This window comes from Diadema antillarum, unplaced genomic scaffold (assembly GCF_040938485.1).
Source record: "Diadema antillarum isolate AM-2024a unplaced genomic scaffold, OU_Dant_1.0 scf00000143, whole genome shotgun sequence".
NCBI classification, from domain to species: Eukaryota; Metazoa; Echinodermata; class Echinoidea; order Diadematoida; family Diadematidae; genus Diadema; species Diadema antillarum.
In genome coordinates, this window is record NW_027271032.1 from 2,968,880 (window position 1) to 2,983,796 (window position 14,917).

The window sequence follows — 14,917 nt, forward strand, 5'->3', positions numbered from 1 at the left end:
ACTGTAAAAGTGGTTTCTTTCGCGGTGGTTTTATTTTCGCGCTTTTCGCGCTTTGATGTTGAACCGCAAATTTAACATCACGCAAAAATGTTTTGAACTCGTCGCTTGTTACAACGCTATCATTACCGACCGTGAATTTAAACACACGCGAAAAACACACGCTAAAAATTCGGTACCGCATAGGCCTACCCTGTGCTGTCAAATACAGTGACATATAATCAATAACAGTGACATACTTGTAGGGAATCACAATCTTCAAGCCACTGGCTTTTTCGTGGTTTCCTCGACATTTGACTATTGTACAAATATTGATCGTATTGCTTTTATGAAATCAATAAATTGAATTGAATTGAATTTAAAATATTTTAATAGGATTTTCATTACATGCACTTTTTTCAGTCTACTGTAATTGTACATATAAATGTATGTTTGTTTTTGTTTTTGTTTTAATAATTCAATTACTATTCATCCATCCTGTTTATAAACAAGAGTTTAATTTAAAAAAGAATTGATTCTATAGCTCTACCCTGATTGCTTCACTTGCTCCAGCCGATAGCATGATGTCCTTAGGGTTGCTCTCCAAGCCACCATCTCGTCGCTTTATGTATTCAGCAACGTCTTGCCGAATTATTTCCAAGCCAACGCTCTCGCTGTATGAACCTAAGGTAAACACGAATGCAGGCAACAATAAACCCAACTTGGATGACGTCAAGGCACTACCCTCTGAAGATATCCCCAAATCAATTATTCCCCCATTAGGCACAACCATGCATCTCAAGCACTGCCAAGCTGCTTTATGGAGCTTAAAGTGACAAATGGAAATCTCTGAGATGCAGCGTATCCATGAGTCATAACAACCACACAGACAGTCTCCCAAACCTTTTAAATCATGATCAAGTTTTCAAAATTGCACAACCTATTTCGAGTACACAGAGAGGCTAATTTCCAGATATGGTTTAAATACATTAATAGACATAAACAAATATAACAAACTGGGAGGTATAAAAGCACATATTGTTACATGTACAAATGTAGATACTAGCACTTCACATCTAACTAAGATTTATTAGTCATCCTGCATCTTACTTTTAAGTGTATTTAAGTGTAATGCCCATCACAGAATATCATCTTGCAGTGTTCATCTACAGTGTAAGCATGGAAAAAGACCACAGACAATACATACACGCCCACACATCAAAAACATATATACAGAGCTATGTATAGCCCAAGTCACAGGCATGTCAATGACTATCATCATCGCAATTAAACTTTTGCTGAAGAAGAAGAAGAAGAAAAAAAAAACTTTGCAAAAATTCATAAGCACCTTGCAAGGCATGAAATTAAATCCGATTTTATGATGCCAACCATACTGTAAAAATAAAGATGCAGCTTCTGGCTGATTGGGAGCAACAAGGGAGGAGAGGCATAATCAATTGACAAAGCTCATTATTACACAAACTTCAGAGATAAAAATTATCTTTTTAAAGAATATTGTGTCCTGTGAATGTGAATTCTAAAACAATTTAGTTGTTGGTGGTTAAATCGCAGGAATACAATGTAAGCATGTAGGTGTGCATATGGTAGACTAGTCATCTGTTTGGAGCAACTGCCTGCCCATGTTGCATACATATGTACTATGTGTAATGCTCTCATTTTTTGTACTCTGGCAACGAGAGGGTGACATTTTGTTTGAGTTGCTAAATTCATCACTTTTTTGGCTCACAAAATTGGTGCAAATAAAATCCAGATGAAGTATTCAGCACATACAATACTTGTAGAACCCTGTTGTTTTTTTCTGATTTTTATGCTGCTGGCAAATTCACCCCCCCCCCCCCCCCCCAAAAAAAAAAAGAAGAAGAAAAGATGTATACAGGTAATACGTTAACAATTCATGTACATACACTTTTGCACTCATGGAGTGCATAGTTGTTCATTTGCAAACCGATACAGATTGAGAAGTCATTCACAATTTCCCCTATTTTTTTAATCTATTTATTTATTCATCTTTTTTTTTTTTGGGGGGGGGGGATTGTGTACTGATTATTGTGCCATACAGTAGTACTGGCCATCGTTAAAACTATTTTTTTTTCACTGATTACAGGCAAACAAATACAAAAACAATAAATGAATAGGGCAGCACAAACAATTTGTGAGAGAATCACCTCCAAAGGAATGCATCCAACTACAAGTGTGATATATCAGTCTCACTTGCAGACACCCTGAACCCCCTCTCACTAGAACATGTCCCGCACTGTACACAAAATGCAATCTGCCCGGCTCGTATTGATTGATCAGCATGATACTACTGTGTACATTCCTAGAAGTACGTCCTTGTGCTACGTTCAACGTATAGATTTTGGTGACAGCTACGCATGCGATTGAGAATACAGTGCACAGGGTGCTGCAGAGATCTGCCCTACTAAAGATCTGCCATACAATGTACTAGTGTAATATGACTGTCATACACGTGTGAAATGGTTAAACCACAACAATGCAATGACGAATGTCACTGTGCACGAGTAGTTAGAGTAATAAAAACAATAACAAAAAACTGCACCATACAATCATGTATCCTATTCAGATAGAGAACATTTAGTTTCTTAAGATGATGTAATTTTTTGAAAACACAATTTTTTGAAGTTATTTTTCACAAAAGGCAAAAGACAATGAAGGTGAGAGATTTTTTAAAATTAATTGTTGAAAGCTTTAATAACTGTGAAACAAGAAACATTCGCAACACAAAACTGAATTGGAGCCGACGGCTTATTTCTGTTTTGTGTATGTGTGTGTGTGTCATGAAACTTTGAGGAATTGCCACTGGCATTCAATGCATTGTTTTGACAAACACTTTTGCAAGCATTTTGCTGTCCCGAATCTACATTGTAGGCTCCTAGCAAAATGTGCAAAAGTTTCATGCATGCTAAAATTTCTTGTTTTGCAGTACTCCTTCCTTTAATTTAATTCAATACATGTAGGTGACTGTTCACTCTCACTCATCTGTAAATAATGTGCAAGGTAGTTTATCATACATCACATCCATACGAGTATTACTTGCACACAAGGGCTATTACCTTATACCCAACCCCATCAAGCTAATGTTTACTCTCAGCCCATGAACAACAGCTAAAATTACACGTGTATATAGTGCTTGACCACTGATGTTTGAATACACGTGTATGAAGTGTCAGAAAAAGCAGTAATAATACTGCATATTCACTAATTTGTGACGGAAATGGGGTGATACATGTTTGAACTGTGACCTGAATTTACAATCAAATCTCATAACAATGAAATCTCATTGAATACCTTGCTCCCCCCCCCCCCCCCCCCCATTGGCCATAATATGAATGAGTGTACTACCTGACCACGCTTCACAAGGGTGGCAGAGCGGTTGCATTCAGGATCACAATTGCAACCACAATGAACAGCTATATGGACATTATGCATGAGAGGACAGTCTAACCCAGTGGACAGTGTGAAGAGGATTAATAGATTGAAATGCATACCGTACATGTCCCTATACATGTTTATTTAATGCACATTAAACACAAAGCAACACTTGCACAACTCCCAGCACTGTTCTGACAGACTTTTGGGATTCTTGCCTTCTCCGAGTACTGGAAAAAGGAAAATTAAAGAGTCTAATCGGTGACCCTTCACATGTAGATAAACTGTTCTGCCTTCTACAAAATCCAATTTATTTATTTATTTATTCATTCATTTTTTAAATGAAAAGTATCACATACCCTTGACTCTTTACTGATATACCAGTATGTTTTCTGCAACTCATGGATACATGTTACTCCTTTCAAGATTTGATGAAATTCTTTGCCCTTGACCACTGAACTCCAAAAAAATAAGAAAAACGACTCACAACTTGCTGAAGACTGGTTTTCCCAGAGTTTTTGAAAAGTGACTGACATACCGGAAAACAATGTGAAATCAAGACTGAAAATGCTATACTACAGCATAATTTTTAGAAGTATGAAGAAAGGTCAAGATCTATGTAGAAAAGTTCTCAAGAAACAAGCAAACAATTTATAGGTGATTCATTAATTCATATTCAAGGGACCATGTCAAGTCAGTACATATTGAGTGTGGCATTTTAATCATGAATTTCCACAATGTTCTATTTCCCACAGTTTTCTACTAATTCTTGTCGTCACTTTCAATGTTGAAAAATACTGTCATTTGTAAACATAGAAATGCCCCTGGCCCGCTTCTGGCAGAGGCATGAACACACATGTGTGCAAGTACTCTTGAACCCAGTAACAGGCAAAAAACAATGCACATATATCAGTTGAAGATGAACAGGGTGTGAAATGCCCACAAACAATGCCTAAATTCAAAGTACGTAAATGATACCAATCATACATTCCTACAGGTTTGATAATAATTTTGCAGACTGCTATCATCAACTTTTGAGCAAGCTAGATTTTATCAATTATCATGCTTCTTGTACATTGTAAATACTGTGAGCAGCACAAAACAAAGCCAAAGCAATATGCTCTCGAACAAAAGAACACTTCCAACAGTCAGATACAAGTTGTACACTGTAGGATAAATGTCCATACATACATTACATTTGTACATTCAGCAGTAAAACCTTACACATTGTACCCTGGGCTTAAATGTGAATGTACTCAACTATTGTCTTTGAGAGCAAAGTACACTGTATGCTCTACTTGCATTTTAATAAACAAACAAATCATTAAAAAAAACACTGATGAATGCAACAATCAAATCAAAACATTAAAGGGTGTGTACAGTTCTGGTCGAGGTGTAGATTTAGCTTTTAACATTTTGCGAGATATTCAGAAACCACTCTATGAGATGTCAAAGAGCATGCAATTCTAAGGGGTATCAAAAGTTTATTCGATGAAAATCGGTTTTGAAATGGCTGAGATATCCAAAAACAAGGTGAAACAAAGAGATCCTAATAAAGTTGGGGCATGTCGCCTTTTATCATTAGCACTTTTTTGGATATCTCAGCCATTTGAAAACCAATTTTCATCAAATTAACGTTGAATCCTTCTTAAATTTACATGCTTTTTCATATTTCATAAGAGGCTTTTCATTATCCCACTTAGGAATGTTCAAAACATGAATCCCTACCTCAACAAGTACTGTACAGTCCCTTTAATACTGTGTAGCTTCAAGCTGGAGATTTTCATTCCAACCCTACATCCCTCGACACACAATGTGTTTGATAATTCCATCCACTGCTGTCAAGTGTCAGTGTGTAAGAACAATTATTTCATACACCTACAATGTACACATACGTTACATCAATGATTTTATTGTTCACATTTCATTATTCATTTTGTTTGCACTGATGGGAAGACATGTCATCAAATTTTTTTCCCCTCCTTTTTCCCCGTCTAAGATTCAGTAGAAAGCCGAAACAGAACAAGGAATGATAAAAGTGGCTTGCAAAATTGATTCTTTTCCTTATTGCATTTCATTGATAACAAATAATAAAAGTAATACATGTAATGTAGCAAGGTATAGTTATACAGTACTAATTTTTCTTTTCATTTGTTTGCAGCCTCTGCCATAAAGTACACTGTGAATGTACTTCTAAACATGCAAAAGTAAGACACACACACATGCAGCTTTACACAAGAAATTAAATGCAATCTACAATGTAAAGAGCAAGAGGCATTTGGCCACAAATTGTTGCACAAATGGATTCAGTACACCTGTCTGTTGCTTTTTTCATGCAACATGGACCATCAATTTTCTGCCTGAGTATTGTACAGTTGAACCTCTCGTATCCGGACAAGTCGGGACCGGGGCTCATCCGGATAAGGGATTTGGCCGGATACGGGAGACTCAATGCTTTATACATGTACATACACTGTATACATACACATGTACTGATGTAGCCCATTGTAGTACCACATGTAGTACCGTAATGTGTATACTGCAACATTTTCATTGATTGATTTGGGGATGTTTGGGGATGTTAAAATGTCTGAATGTAAGCAATTTGGAAGGAATTTTGATGTAATGTATGTTCATCATGTTGGAAGTAATATGTATCATGTGTGTTTGTGTAGGAGTTCTCAAGGAGTTGGGAATCCCCCTTTCCTCCCATAATTATTTTTAAAAAAAATCACGGCGAGATTGCGTCCGTATAATAGAGAGATCCGGATAAAGGGAGGCCGGATAAGAGAGGTTCAACTGTACTTCACACCCCTATTCCTCTCAAATCTCCTGCCCCCTCCCCCCCCCAAAAAAAAACAATCATGTAAACAAACCAAAGAAAAACATGAAAATAAAGCAATGCAAATCCCAGCTGCTATACAAGTGCAATCATTTGAAAATCGCTTCATACATCCAGCTCATGAAATGTACATATTCAAATATAATGATGTTGCTTTTTAAATAGTTGCTGTCTGTTGGTAGCAAAAATATGGTTATGATAATGTACAACCCCATACACGCCCCTATATCTTGCAGATAAATATATTAAATGCTGTTTATATGACGCAATGTCATGCAAATGTACTTTAATCTTTTTCCAAACAAAATATCGCGCAATGAGAGAAGAAAACAATTGTGTCACTTTCATGGAACATGTTTGTGTGTTCGATACTTAACAAAAGTATTCCTCTTGAAGCATCCTGTCTTCGGAATATATGATGTATCTCTCTTGATACATACTGTACGTATACATTATACATGCATTTTTTCTTCTTCTGGTGTTTTTAGTTTAGTTCTTTTTTGCTTGTTTTGTTTGGGGGTTTTGTATTTATTTTGTCTTGCTTGGAAAGACTTGGTAGCGTGGGGAAACTATATAATTAATGGGATGGTTGGTCCAACTACAATGTAATTTGATCTTCATTTGCTGCCAACCAGGATACATTCATAAAAGTGTGAATAGCGTAGGTCTGCTGGAAAAGAATTGCCCATCAGCAAATATGTACACTGAAGTGTACACCCGGTTGTATGTTTATTGGTACACAATTGTAATGGAAATTTTTGAATATATCAGAGTCAAGCTAACCTTTGCAATATACAGTCTCCCCATGCTAAGAGATTTGTAATGAGAACTCAACTGACAATGACACACTCAACGGTTTATTTCACTATGCCTTCAGAAGATAATGAGGGTAAAGGTATCAAAGCCTCTAATAAGAGGTTTTTACTTATCTTTTACAGCATGTGTGCATTATCTCAGCTAGCTTTATTACACTTTAGGTTGCCTGTGACTAAATAATATATCATATCACTGAACTTTGATTCCATAAGTGGTAGGCGTTTCCAACTATGATTAGAGTACACAGTCAAAAAAAGAAGAAGAAAAAAAGCTCTTGTTTTTCAAGTGACATCTGATAGGGTTATCAGAATCGTAAACCTATCACAAAAACGTGAACTCTGGGTGAGTGTTGATAAAAGATTATCACCATAAGGTATTAAGTCTTCCATTTCTCATGTTGAAAGAAATGAAAACTTGTAAAAAGGCACAGTAACCCTGTTGTGCAGTAAAAACATTACATGTATGTAACACATCAGATCATGCACATCAATTGGTACTTTTCCATCTTGTTTGCATAATATGTGCCAATTACAAATATATTAATGCGCTAAGAACAAATCATAAAACAGATTGCAAGCAAATATTGTGGTAAAAGCTGAAAGGGTGAACAAACTATGTCTTGGTGGTTTTAAAAGCAATTAAAGGCAGAAGTACAATAGCGCACCACTGATGAGTACAATTGCTACATTTATTAGTAGGCCTTTTGACACAAGAATTAGACCAAATGCTAAAAAACAAAAATAAAGATCTACAGGCGCATGTAAGAGTAATGTGCAGTTTGGGAAGACATATCTAAGAAATTGAGAAACCATCCATACAATAGCATACAGCAGGCCATCTCAGTACAGATTGTGTAGAACTATTCCATGCATGCCTACAAACAAAGTGTATGGTGCAATTTTTGGAATAAAAAGAGCAATGTCTATAGGTATGGCCTCCCAAATATGGATTACAGAAAAGCAACAAAATTAAAGTATTGATATCCAGTCAGTCCGCAGCGTGAGCGAAAACGCACGTATTTATTCAAGTCGTATGCACGGCTCAGCGGTGCTTGCATACGTAATGAGCAGATACATGGTCATGAATAAATCCGTGCAGAACGAGTATTTCTTGTCAGTTTTCGACACTTTTAATATCGACTGAAAGAGAAAACATTAGCAAATATGCTCATGATCAAAATAAAACAGAAAAGAAGAATATAGAATATCAAAATCTCTCTCGAATTCGGCATTGTATTAAAAAATATTCCTTCACGTTTGACGCAAAAAAACTAACCTGAAATCTTTCATGCCCCTCTAAAATATGGTAAAGACTATGTCCGCTAAAGTATATAGTATCACAATAAGGGCAAGTTTTCTCATCTTCATTTCAATACGGGTCAGGAACTAGCAAAATTCAGAGACATGTCTAGCGTCGAGTTTAAAAAGATTATCCTCGCGTTCGCACCGGAATTCTGGGTCTGTGATTGGTCGAAATCTGTCGCAAGACGCGGCGTGTCGCATCGCGTAGTATCCATTGGCTGCTGACTCAATGCTGTGAGTTCAAAAACTATGTATCAGATAGAAGTGCCATTGATATGAGTAATAGCTGAGTAGTGTACAATTGAGTTGGAGGTAATTTGAAAATGAAAGCCTATATTAGTTTCATGAAATCCATGATTTTTTTAAATGTTAGGTTCCAGATTGTGATCGAATTTTCACTCTCTATACAAAACTTGAACTTTACACAGAAACCAACGATGACGTATGTGAGTGTGCACTTACAATGACCCTGAACAATGGACCTGGCTACCACCTGTCCCGAGCTCTGCTGCAAGGCACATGAATGCTTTATCAATTATTCATGTGGATTGCCCTGAGCACTGCTAGTCTGAATTCTTGTCACAGGGTGAAATGCATGCACATGAAAGAAGTAGGCACATGTTTCCATGTGCTTCCACACACCACATTTCAGAATGAACAAAGACTAGCTGCGATAGTGGAATTCCTCATGAAGCATTCCAATCCTGGTCATTGTCCACGACCATTGTCTGGGTATCAACAACACACTCCACGCGTGTTCATTCACTACTCCACTTCCGGTAAGAAAACATAATTTGCCTTGTTTTCCACAGCAAAATTCACAACCTTAAAAATGGTGCCCCTCTTCGTTTTTTAATTGATCATACTCGCTCAAGTTTCACGATTGTGAAATCGAAGAAATCACAGAGATCTATTTTCAATACCAGTCAGGAACTAGCAAAACATCAAACTATGATCTAAAAGCTTCTTGATCACTGGCAAAATAATCGTTTGCTTTGATGCTAAAATGGACTACTATATTGAGATCAAAAATAGGGAAATTAGGTATCAAATTAATGAGCATAATCAGCTCTATAACCTACCCAACCATCCTGGGTCAAACAATGCACTGCGAAAGCTATGAAAGCTGTTATTGCGACCTCTGCAAAAACTCTTGCGAAGTATCGCGAAATTTCGTCAGTCTCAAGGGCACAAACTGCGCAAACGTGATTCTGAATAAAATTGTCGTTCGTGCCTCATTATCGCACGCGCTGCGGACTGACTGTATCATCTACTCATATAATGCTCTACTTAGTCGGCAGGCTTTTTTCCTTTTTTTCTAGAAGACAAAAACTTCATGTTTTACTATTACCTAATTTAAAGCTTGCAATCAACAAATTTGATTTTGGTGAGCTCTGACCCTGGTGTGACTGCTAATACAAATTGTATGCGACTTTTACAGTCGAGTTCATAGGGAGTTGTTAATGCTCTGGCCACAGTTAATATTGGAAAGTTGTTTACTCACTCCTATAATTTGCACATATTGTATTTCAACATCTATTTTGAAAGTTCTAAACTAGGACAAAATGTATTATCTCAAAATATACATGAGAAACCAAGAGGCAACAGAATAACATTTATTTTCAGTGTGCCAATGCAATTTATTTCCCTCTATCTTTTTTTCTTTTTACTGCACTATTTATCTTACCAAGACTGCCCCCTTTACAGCCATCAAGAATCCTTCTAGCTCTCTGCTTGGCATCAGGTGGGAACTGTGGATCATCTAGCAAGGCAGGATATGTACAAAGAGCTACCACCTACAGTGCATGGTCAAAATAATACCAGAGATAATCAGATGATAATTTACATATACCAAACAAAACAAAACAAAAACAAAACAAAAACAAAGCTACGATAGGCAGTTTGGTATTTATAGGTCAATGTTCTTGTACTGACTAGTAATGAACAGTCTGCATGAATTTTGGTTATCAATTAACAAAAGGAACTTCTGTACTTTGCACAAGTAGCAATACTTGCAAGCATATTATTATTACACTTTCATGAACCCAGTTTTATAAATATCATCAATGAGGCATCAACATGCAATGAAAATCAAGGTAATACTGAAATCACAAGCAAATGAGGAATAGAAGCAAAGGCAATCAACAAAGAAAGTTGTACAATGATAGAATTGCCACTGCACATTAGACTGAATAAGACTGCATGTACATCTGCACATATTGTAGATGTTTTCCTCACAGAATGATACAGATCACATTCTTGTATCATTTTCACTCCATTTTTGAGCATCTTCTATCATTCATCTAGTGATGACGAAATGTCAATATCTACATGTTAAATTGGGTCTGATGTGCAACCAGGTGGATGATTTTTATTTTTTTTTTGCTTTAATTACAGAACTGTACAATTTCAGTTTCTTAGAATATTCTTTTGAATGGATTATCAAAGGCTACACCATGACTTTCAGAAGCTGCAAATGAACAGCCATAAATGAATGACAAAGTTAAATTTATGAATATTAGACTGTTCTCACTGCTTTTGTTTGAATTCATATTTGATATTTGCTCTGAAATGGAACTGTGGAGATCATTCCCTTTAACTTTTACCTGTCTCAGGAATGTTAGTGGCTTCTGTCCCATTGCATGAGCATCTCCAATATTGCACTTGATGACTGATGTGAAAGGCTTCGAGTCTCCCTGAAGACAAAAAGATAAAAATATGATGCATGTAAAAGTAAATATGGAAACGGGACACAGTACAAAAATGCAAGGATACAATTTTTAAAAGGTACAACACCAAACAAACTTAACTGCTTAGATCTTTTGCAATTAAAAAAATAATAATAAGTTAAAAAATCCATTATGATGATTGAATTGTTATTATTGTCCTTGATGGAATTCTATCATCTGTCTTTCATGTTCATATTTTGAGCATTGTTGCCTCAACGTCAGTCTCATTCCTCATCTTGATCATTTCAAATTGTGTTGCTTGTTTGCTTTTTTTTTCATTCTTTAAATGCCTTAAGCACTATTAGTATTAGATCTACAATTGGCAGCATTATTAACTACTAGTAAATTCTGAGAAATCAGTCTGCTTTTTGCTTCTATATCCTTTACAAAATAGAACAATAGGTTAAATATCTAACTCAGTGTAATATATGCTTGACATCCAACACCGAATTGTCACTGGAAACAGATATAGAATCTTAGAAATTAGAACCTAATAATTAATATACATCCCTGAAGCCTGTGGTAAAAGGGTGTGTGAAATGTTCATTATGTGTATAATCTAACGTTAACTTTCCTCTTTGTTTAGATTAAGAACTTTTGTCTACACCTCATTCCACTCTTCCTCAATATTTTTGCAATGTAAAATTAATAAACTATACAGCATATCAATTCACTAGATCTACCGAATACTGTTACTGTCACCAAGGAGGTTTAAGAAAATGGAGTCACAACCGTCTTATTTCCTTTGCTAGATGTTTGATGCCGCCACAGAAATATTTGAAGCATGTACCAAACTGGATCTGCCGCACAGATAGGAAGACAATTGATTAATGATTTGTGTCTCACTGCATAATTGCCAGCCTCTTTCTAAGGTCCAAGGAAGATATGTCTTTGTGATGATAATTACTTTTCGCCAGCCCTAATATACTAAAAGATAGGTGATAGACATGGGGATGCGTGAATAGAAATTGCGCAAAGAAGTGATGAAATATAAAAGAAATTACTCGACCGGGCATGCCTGGGCACTAATCTGATTTAGACAAGTCTATCTATTAATGAAGAATTATATTTAATGATTATTCCATATCAGTTTTATACGGGGGAATTAAGTGGAAAAGTGATAAAACCAGCTTTCAATCAAATGATGGCACAGTTTTAAACACTTTCACATACAGCACTAATTTACACTTTTGCACATATTTTTGGACGGGATTTAGATCTACTTTTGTTTTATATGTTTTATCATTAAATGAATTTTCGTTTCATTTGACAGGTAATTTGATACTTCTTGGCAACATTATATTAACATTCAAAAAGAATCTTCAGATTGCTCAGCAAGACGGCGGCATCGAACATCAAATCAGATCGATCATCAAACTAAACAAAAGCACACATTATGCACCTGTGGAATTCTTTTGTAGGGCCTACATCAATAGAAAAGTGACAACAGTTTGAGTAATTGCAGCCAGTTAGAACTCCAACTCTTAAACCTCCTTGCTGTCACCAATGCAATGGCAATGTTAGATTAGAATTAACAGTTAATAACAAGTTAACTATTTAAAGTGAAAACTAAGTTTCGGTAAGTGCTTGAGAACCCGTCTAGCACCATTTCATTTTTTCTTGCAATATATCGAAAGAGTCCACTAAGAAACTTACCTGGCTGACGCGGTTTGCCGGAATGATGAGTCGGTTTGGAGTATTTTGAGAAAAATAATAATCGTAGGAAAACCGACTTTTATTCCAGAAGGCTCCAGACTAACTCGGTCTCGGGAAAAATTCGACCCTACTTCAGACAATTCACACGCAGTTCGTGATCGCCACATTCTACTGGCCACTGCATAATACCAAATGAGGCCTAAGTGAATGGACAGGAAAGTGCGTGCTAACGCAATCCTGTACAAACAAAACAAAAATGACAGCGCGCAGTCCTCAGTTACTTAGACGCGCGGTCTTTGGAGTTTTTGTTGTTGTTTATCAAGCGCCTTTGATTGTTTTAGAGGTGCTTAATAGGCGCACACTAATTTTGCATGCGCGCAAAAGAGGTTTTTGATGCGCTCGTTGTAACAACTCGGACCATTAGAACCAATCTACTGCGAGTAGCCAGAACACGAAGCGCTAGTTTATATAGGCCGCTCCCATAGAACAACACTGTACAATCAGAGGGACAACCATTACAACTCATCCCGCCGTCAAAGCGAAGCCGAGTTATCCCCGAGTCCGAGTTTAGCCTGACCCCGTTCGGGTAAGTACTGAGACTGAACCTTTTTGGTTAATATTTCGCATTTTCGTCGTTACCCATCGAATATCTCGTCATAACATCGTTATCCTGCACATTTCCGACGCATACGTTCACATTTTGGAGCGAAATTTGACAACTTTTGCAGACGTACCAGAACTTTGTTTGGGCTTTAAGATGTGGTTCTGTTGTACTGTTAGTGTTAATGTTACTTGTAAGTTAGATCCCCTAGACGTCTAACGTAGTTAACGCCCACGGTTAATACAGTTAGCATGAACCTAAATAATTACTAACATTTATTAGTGATCAACAAACACTGAATATTCACATTAGAACTCATTAGATTACTAGTAGCATGCATGCTACTAGTAATCTAATGAGTTCTAAGTAATGTGAATATTCAGTGTTTGTTGATCACTAATGTTAGTAATTACTAACATTAGTGATCAACAAACACTGAATATTCACATTAGAACTCATTAGATTACTAGTAGCATGCATGCTACTAGTACTAATAATCTAATGAGTTCTAAGTAATGTGAATATTCAGTGTTTGTTGATCACTAATGTTAGTAATTATTTAGATTCATGCTAACTGTATGCATGATTAGTCGTCTTTGTTGAAATAAAGTACCGAGTGTCAGAGACGCATACCGCTACCGGTATAATACGTAGATTCTAACCCCATGCTACTAGATAATACTAGATTTCTAACAATAACGTTAGAATTCTCTTCATCAAGACTGACAAGAGTCCAGTGACAGTGTGAAGACCGATACGATGGTCTGTACCGACCGACCCGGCCCGGCACATGTTCTGCATCGAAAACAAACCTTTTCCAGTTCCTTTTGCAGCTGAGTTGCCCGCTGCACGATGGGCCCCCGAACAGCATATTCCATCACTCGTATGTGGGGATTCATAGTCTCCAAAGACAACACTTTCCCCCTCTTTGCATGTCCAGTTCCATTGCAATTTTCTGTCGAGAGAATTCTGCGATTTGTGTCTGCAGCCATCCTGGAAATCGCAGGTTGCCGCGCGAAGTTGGCAAGGCGTGCTGCCCAGTTCGAGAGCTCAACTCGTCTGAGGGCTGTCATTGCGGCGATCGAATGGAGGCGATCGTCGAGCGAGCGATTTCGCCGGTTGTACAACTACCACTCTCTCCCCGCGTGACTACGGTAAACATACACTGTCTACAGGATGCGAGTGGCGCCTCGAGATTATGCAATTCCTTCTTAACGAATCTAATTATAATAAATAACAATATGAACAGTGCGATTCACTTCTTTCGTCGAATACGACGCGCGTAAAGTTGTGGAAAGAAAAGATGGTGGCAGCAACAGGGAAGAACCTTGAGGTCAGTAAGGGTCATAATCGATACCACACGATGTGCACAATATTATGAATGGAACCAACAAAGCCGGCATCGATATATCGATAATCGATAGTGATAATCTTTGGGCTTTCACTTTCTCACGCAAGATTTGCTCGTACAATTAATGTAGGGACCCTACGTGAACGGGCTAGCCGTTGTAGTTGTACTCCTCAAACGCACAAAAACTACCGGTAATCACCTGTTAGCTCGTAAACGGTACTTAGCAGTACACGG

General features: G+C 37.1%; 1 protein-coding gene across 1 annotated transcript in view; it reads right to left on the reverse strand.

Annotated features, from left to right (window-relative positions):
• The window catches only part of LOC139721468 (alanine aminotransferase 1-like), a 39,764-nt gene extending 25,135 nt beyond the window's left edge, over positions 1 to 14,629 (reverse strand). Inside the window, exons 1-4 of the mRNA XM_071632785.1 lie at positions 14,145 to 14,629; positions 10,953 to 11,042; positions 10,034 to 10,142; positions 527 to 660 (exon numbers count right to left, since the gene is read on the reverse strand). Coding sequence (XP_071488886.1) covers positions 527 to 660; positions 10,034 to 10,142; positions 10,953 to 11,042; positions 14,145 to 14,405 — 594 coding nt within the window. The 5' untranslated portion in view covers positions 14,406 to 14,629. The remainder of the gene's footprint in view (positions 1 to 526; positions 661 to 10,033; positions 10,143 to 10,952; positions 11,043 to 14,144) is intronic.
• Positions 14,630 to 14,917: the final 288 nt, after the last annotated feature.